Below are 7096 nucleotides of genomic sequence, written 5' to 3'. Positions count from 1 at the left end.
CCAGTTTGTTTCTGCTTGTGTTTGGGGTGACTGGGCGTGCCCTTGTATAACTGGTGGGTATCTCTGAATCCGTGTGTGGGAGACGTCACAAACCTGGGTGACAGGATGCCTCCTTTTTCTCTGCCCTTGTCCCGACGCTGGTGTCCTCTAAGAAAAAGTTTTGGGTTCCTGCTGGGTGAAAGAAAGCCCTGCTCCCAGAATTTGGGTGCCCTGAGTTTCCTTGGGCTATGGAAGCATCGGCATGCTGGTTTGGGAGGGGAGTTCTTGGGCCACTCCAGGAGCTGAGTTCTGTGTAAGGTGTTAAAAATCTGGGTGTGTGGTGGGGGGGGGGGGTTGGGGGGGGGAAGGGACACATCTGGACACCCACTGGGCAGGAGGGGTCACCGCCAGTCCCTGTTTGCGGTGGCAGTCAGGAAAATGGTTTTGGTGCCAAGAGTAAAAAAGCCAGCTAGCACGCCACACCTCTTCTGTCCGTTTACTGGAAAGTGGGAGCAGTCTGGGCAGAGCCTGGCTCTGAGTAGGTACCCTGCTACCCCGGGTTGGGGTTGGGGGAGGGATTGTCTGCCTGGGCAGGTTGCTGCGCCATTCCTGAGGGCTGGCTGTGTTCCAAGCCAGGGGGGCTGGGCGGGACCCAGGCGGGATTCAGACACATCCCTGCCCTCAAGCTGCTCACCGTGGCCTTAAACACTGGGGCAGAGTAGAGTCTACGAGTGGGGGCTGGAAGAACCAGGGACGCAGGGCGGAACGGTGCCACCAGGACAGGACAGCTGGGGGTTCCCAGGTTTGTAGGTGATCATAATTCTTAGGGAAGCCGTGTTCAACCCCTGGCCCCCACATGCCTGCCAGGGGATCGTGGCTGTGGTTTGCAAAACGGAGACAGTAATTTCTGCTCACGGGGCTGGTGAAGGTTGCAGGAGACACTCCTGAGTGAAGTGCCTGCTTTGGGGCGTGTAGGTGCTCAGTAAAGGTTTATTAAATTGGAACTCAGGAGAGAGGGACGCGGTGGTAGGAATGGGTTGTAAGCGGAAACTGGCTTTGTACTCAGATGAAAGGCCCTGTGTGTGCCAAGAGGAGGGATCTACTGCAAAGTCCACGATGGAAGGAAGATCAGAAAGATCGAAAAACGTGCCTTCCTGCACTGAGGCTCTTTTTCATTCATTCATTCACTCTATTCACTTCATTTGCTCATATTCTCTCTCTCTCTCTCTCTCTCTCTCTCTCTCACACACACACACACACACACACACACACACACACACACGGAACCACAGAGCACTGGAGAATAAACTCAGGCATGGGAATGCAGAGAAACATCTAGAATCATGTGTATACGTGTGTGTAGACGCACCAGGGCGTGTGAGCCAGCCTATACTGCGGGGTCTCCATACAGCGTGGAGACCTGGGTCTGTGTGCCTGGGGCCCTGGGTGTCCGTGTGTACAAGGAACAGAGTAGTTCTGCTGTGGGATCAGGAGTTCTGTCTGCTGCGTGGGGAAGGGGGCTGAGGTAGGACCTGGAGGGGGACAGGCTCTGGACCTGCCCGAGAGGATGCGTCATCCACTCCGGCTGAGGGTGGCGGGCGGGCCCCGCGCCCGGGGGGGGGCGCCCCAGATTCTTCCATTATTGCAAGAGAAGCCGGGAACCCAAAGTTTAAAATGTAAAATCTTTTGCTTTTTCTATACTGGCAACTACTTCAAAAACAAATGAACAGACCAGAAACAAGAAAAAAGCAAAACCTCTATGAGCCAAAAGTGGTCCGAGAGCTGGTCCCAGCTGGCCTCTGAGGCACCCTCTCTAGAGTGCCCTCATCCCCTCTCACTGCCGGGGGATTTTCCACTCACTCTCTGAGGTCTGGCTCAAATGCCACCAAGCCTTAGAAGCTTCTCTGACTTTCTCCTCTTTGTCTGTACGTCATCTTCCTCCTCTCCACCCCTCCCCCCCTGCCCCCGGCCATTCTCATTTCCCTTAGTTGAACTGGCTGGGGCCTTGCATTATTTTGCGAAATCCTCACCTTGACCTCGGAGGGAGGCGTTTTTGCTTATTCCCATTTAACAGGTGAGAACATTGAGTCTGAAGAGGTCACATCGCTTGCCCGAGTTCAAGGGGCGAAGCTGGGATTTGAGCCTGATCGCCACCATCTGAATGACGGTGATAGCTTGCTGCTCATACTTACTGTTTTGAGAAGTTTACAGGGATTATCTCAAGCCCTACATCAGTCCCAGTGAGTAGGGAGTAGTAGTGTATTATCACTTACTAGGGAAACTGAGGCCCAGAGAGGGTAAGTAAATTGCCCAAAGCCACCTGCCAGCCAGTGGGGGACAAGGTCCTGGGCTGGATAGGATGGCACCACTCGGACACTGTCTAAGACCCCACCCCCATCTGTCTGGCAGGTTCCCCCAGGGACTGTGCCTGGACCGCCCTCACATTGCTCGTGGGGCCAGCAGGCTCTTGGTCGAGGTCTGCTAAATTCAACTGACTTTTTCTTTTCTCTTCCAGCTGCCAAGGGGCCAAGGGATGAGCGGGGGCCCTCCTTCCCAATGGCATCTCCCCCCAGCCTGGAACTGAAGACACTGCACAATGGCCCCCAGATCCCAAGGAGACCAGCCCCTCTGGGCCCGGTGGGCCCACCCAGGGAGGGTGTGGAGAATGCCTGCTTTTCCTCAGAGGAGCGTGAGACCCATTTCCAGAACCCTGGGGACACCAGACTGGGCAGCTCCCCCAGCCCCCCTGGGGGCGTCCCCTCACAGCCCCGATCCCAGCGGGACGATCTATCCCTGCGTTCAGAAGAGGGGCCAGGCCTGGAGCCCGTGAGCCGCCCGGTGGATTATGGCTTTGTTTCTGCTCTGGTTTTTCTGGTGAGTGGGATCCTCCTGGTGGTGACTGCATACGCCATCCCCCGTGAGGCCCGCGTCAACCCTGACACGGTGACAGCGCGGGAGATGGAACGACTCGAGATGTACTATGCCCGCCTGGGCTCCCACCTGGACAAGTGCATCATCGCGGGCCTGGGGCTGCTCACAGTGGGTGGCATCCTCTTGTCAGTGCTGCTGATGGTCTCCCTGTGCAAGGGCGAGCTGTACCGCCGGCCCACCTTCGTCCCTGGCAGGGGCTCCAGGAAGACCTATGGCTCCATTAACCTGCGCATGAGACAGCTCAATGGGGACGGGGGCCAGGCTCTGGTGGAGAACGAAGTTGTCCAGGTCTCAGAGACCAGCCACACCCTCCAGGGGTCTTAAGTAAGAGCTCACCCTGTCTGGCTGCTTCAGCTTCAGGGCTACGAGGCCCCCGAGAGCCTGGGGTTGTAGACTGAGCTTCACGTAGTGTCCTGTGGAAGCAGTCTTGGGTGCTGTGGGGGGGGGAGTCCGGGGCCGGGCCCCGGCTGCACATGTGCGTGCCGCCCCCCCCCCCCCCCCCCCACTGATGTGTTTGCAGCTTTAGGTTTTGCATAAGGTTTGTTTGGAGGATGGCTTCTGCTGCTAAAAATACAAAAGTTTGGAAACCGCTGCCCTGGGAAGATGAGGTTTCTTGGCATTTCCAAGGATCGAGAGCCCTTTGAAAGGCTGTCCATCCTGTTTCTCATGCCTTGGGGAATTCCTGGAGCTCTGCTGTCCTCATCAGCCAAGTGCGGGTGCTGGGCGACCTCGGAGGGACCCCCCCCCCCCTTTCAGCCCTGACCATCTGTTGGGAGCTGGCTTCCCGAGGAGAGGAGAAATCAACACCGAGGCGACCATCCCCTCTCCAGGCCTCAGTCCCCCTGACTGTGAATTGAGAGGGTTGGGCTGCATGATCCCTGGGGCCCCTCCAGTTCTGCCCTCGGAATGGGAGCCCAGTAGATACAGGAAAGGAGGGTGTCTGGCTGCTGCTCACCAATCTCCGCCATTTTCTGGCCCGGCTTGGGTGGCCGCCGCTGTCCGACATCTAGCCGCTCGCGTGGTCCCGAATCCCCTGGTTAGGCTGGGTTGAAGTCCAAAGTTTGCTACAGCCCGATTTTGGTCTGGGGATCGAATTACCTGCAGCGACCAGATCGTCGCACACATTTTACAAAGTCCAGTGCACCCCTGGACAAGAGCGGTCTTTCGTACAAGAAAGGGTGAGAGGCCTTTGTTGTATTTCTGTGGACAGGATGTGGGCTTCTGTCACCTCTCACTTCTCAATGTTACGTCTCTGGCCCCGGACCTTATCCTGGGAGCAGAAAAAAAAATTTTTTTTTAGTGCTGAATTTGTAACCTCCCTTCTTCCCCTTAGCGGTAAAGTGAGCCCCAATGTATTGGGGGAGAAATCAGGCATGTTCTGGTGGCCTAGCTCTAGCTGCAGTGACCACTCTTTGTTCCGTTTTTCTCGTGGGGTGTTTGCAGAGTCCCTCCAGACTCTAAACTACTGACGAGGAAAGGAAGTGAGCTCTAGGGGGCGGGGAGATACAGGTGCTTGAGGCCCGGGGGGTGGGGGAGGCATCACCCAGTGTGACGGGCCCTAGAGGGCTTTGAGAGGACACACCTTCCAAGTCATTGACGTGAAGACCCTAAAGGGGTCATTTCCATGAGCCCCCTGACCCCAGGCAGGTCCTACCCACTCCATCTCCGTTGGCCACGTGGGCCCTGGATCCCAACTGTCTCTTGGGGGTGGGAGGGGGTGGTGGGAATGGGGTCTGTAGGCTAGAGCAGCCCTGATTAGCCGTAACCTGAGCCTTCAGTCCCGGGAGCCGAACATCTGGGAAATGTAACAGCACAGCTTCTACGACAGATCAAATATCTGCTCCTGCTGGCAGGTTTTGCCAGGAGCAGAGGGCTGGGGGAGGACTGGAGGGGACAAGGGCTGTTCAGCTTGGCCCGCTGGGCTCTTGTTCCTGGTGTCGAAGGGGTGTGGTTTGAAAAGAACAAAGCCTCTAGCTGGTGAAAGATTCACAAGTCAGGGCTTCCCTGATGTGTCAATTTCCACGCCCCCCCCGACCCCCCCCCCCCTGCCGCCCCACCTCGTTCCAAGGAAGAAGTGAATGCTCTATGTAAACTACAGTCAAGTTGGACATCCCAAAGGATGGGTTAAGGCCTTTCAAATCCATAGTGATAATAATAAAAATACTGGTCCAAGCCGTATAGATTACTGGGACAGTGGGGGGCTCATTTGAGTCTCACCTGTTGAGTGGAGGCATCTGGGACCCTCAGTTCCTATCAGTGTAAATGCAGTGAATTGATTTAGGGGCTAAATCTGTTGGAAGATCATATCCTGGGAATCTCAGGTTTTCTCCAAGCCAGAGAAGCCTGCTTTGCATCCTAATGCAGAAACTCCTTTAGAAAATGTGTATAAATGGATCGAGGCCGTCATTACCTTGTCAGTGAATTAAGAAAACCGGAGAGCCAAAAACATTTCCCCAAGAGTGCGGCTCAGATCTGCCAGCCGGTGGGTCAGAAACAGGTTTAGGAAGGAATCGGGGAGACACGTGGCGCAGGGTGCCGAGAACCTTCTTTGCAGGCTTTGTTGGGGGGTGGCTGTGAAGCGGTCCCAGGGAACCCCGTGGTCCCTGGGATGTGCCTCACTTCTAGGAACTGCCTTTCCCACCTGACATGCCACCAGGGCCCCCAAACCTTGCTTCCCTAGTGTGTTGGTTATCCACTTTGGAGTTGGGAAGCCCTGGGTCTGAATCCAGGCTCTGCCATTCACTGGCTGTGTGACCTTGGGCCAGCCACTCCACGTCTCTGAGTATTGTGTTATCTGTGAAGGGGGAGAGGTAGGAGGTCCAGTCACTAAGATCACTCCTTCCCCACCTCAGTTGGGGGTAAGTAGATTAGGCCTAAGACCTTGGGGCTGCCCCTCTGCCTGCCGCCTCTCACACCTCTCATCCTACCCATGAGCACATCTGGTTGGTTCTACGTTTGGAATCTGCCCGTGCCCGCCCCTTGGCCGCAATTACCTGGTCCACATTGCTCATCGGTATTCCGATTTCTCTCCTGTCCGCCCTCTGCCCCCAGTTCATCTTCCACACTGCGGCCAGACAGATTTAATTGGGTCAGGTCATTCGTCGGCTCAGAACTCTCCTATGCTTCCCTCTCATTCTGGGCAAAAGCCAAAAGTCTCCCTCTGGTCAGGTGTACTGTCCAGGCCCCTCACTTGCCCCAGGCACCTTCCGAGGCCCAGAGTCAACGTTTTATATGTAATTTTTTTTTTTAAGGATGGCCCCTGAAATTGCATAGATTCAGGTCTCCCCAGATGTGTGTCCCTTCCCCACAGTGGTCCATGAAATCCTATCGCAGTCTGGCCCCTGTGCCTCTCTGGCCTTATTTCTCACACCTTGCCTCTTTGCTCACTCCAGCCACACTCGCCTCCTTGTGCTGTTCCTCAAGCCTGAAAGGCACACTCCCACTTCAGGGCCTTTGCACTTGCTGCTTCTTCTACCAGGAAGGCATTTCACCTTAATACATGCAAGGCCCACTTGCTCGCCTCCTTAGGGGCTTTATTCAAATACCCCCTTGTCAGCGAGTCCTTTGCTGATGCTGATGTAAAATCGCACCCTTTCAGGGACGCCTGGGTGGCTCAGTCGGCTAAGTGTCCGACTTCAGCTCAGGTCATGATCTCACAGTCTGAGTTCGAGCCCCGCGCCGGGCTCTGTGCTGACGGCTCAGAGCCTGGAGCCTGCTTCGGATTCTGTGTCTCCCTCTCTCTCTGCCCCTTCCCTGCTCGTGCTCTGTCTCTCTCTGTCTCAAAAATAAATAAAAACATTAAAAAAAATTTTTGAATTGCACCCTTCCCCCACCTCAACCTCATTCTCTTTCTTCCTTTCCTGCTTTTTCTCCAGAGCTAATCACCACTCAGCAGGCCATGTTTTATACTTATCGTCTCTCTTCCCCCCTCGCAAGCAACACGAGGGCTGGCATTTTGTAGGCCCTGGGCTAGAACTGTGCGTGACACAAAGTAGGTGTTCACTGTTGGACGAACAGTGCAGGGTCCTGGAGACCCCCTAGCCCCTGCCTCACCTCCCGGAGCCCCCTCTAGGGGTGGGCGACAGTCATGCAGAAGATCCCAGGGCTGGAAGTATGGAGTGTGTTTTGTCTCTGGGACCTGACGTTGGAGCTTGGGAATCCGTTTGCCTTCTGCTCTCAGGGCCTT

At 55.6% G+C, this 7096-nt stretch overlaps 1 protein-coding gene and 1 long non-coding RNA gene across 4 annotated transcripts in view; one reads left to right on the top strand and one right to left on the bottom strand.

Moving 5' to 3' along the window:
* The window catches only part of TMEM74B (transmembrane protein 74B), a 6393-nt gene extending 1305 nt beyond the window's left edge, over window positions 1–5088 (top strand). For 2 of the 3 annotated variants that reach the window (XM_040447461.1, XM_040447460.1), the window contains exon 2: window positions 2495–5088. In XM_040447461.1, coding sequence (XP_040303395.1) covers window positions 2536–3234 — 699 coding nt within the window. In that variant the 5' untranslated portion in view covers window positions 2495–2535 and the 3' untranslated portion in view covers window positions 3235–5088. Of the gene's footprint in view, window positions 1–178; window positions 293–2494 lie in introns of those variants that run through there. The other variant, XM_040447459.1, reaches the window with a different exon arrangement.
* Window positions 1–5986, bottom strand: part of LOC121012372 (uncharacterized) — a 10804-nt gene extending 4818 nt beyond the window's left edge. Inside the window, exons 1-3 of the long non-coding RNA XR_005782072.1 lie at window positions 5904–5986; window positions 3247–4180; window positions 2980–3135 (exon numbers count right to left, since the gene is read on the bottom strand). This is a non-coding gene — a long non-coding RNA (uncharacterized LOC121012372). The remainder of the gene's footprint in view (window positions 1–2979; window positions 3136–3246; window positions 4181–5903) is intronic.
* Between the last annotated feature and the right edge of the window lie 1110 nt (window positions 5987–7096).

The sequence above is a fragment of the Herpailurus yagouaroundi genome, unplaced genomic scaffold (genome assembly GCF_014898765.1).
Source record: "Herpailurus yagouaroundi ecotype Mexico unplaced genomic scaffold, PumYag 196, whole genome shotgun sequence".
Lineage (NCBI taxonomy): Eukaryota > Metazoa > Chordata > Mammalia > Carnivora > Felidae > Herpailurus > Herpailurus yagouaroundi.
This window is presented reverse-complemented; position numbering and strand designations above follow the sequence as displayed.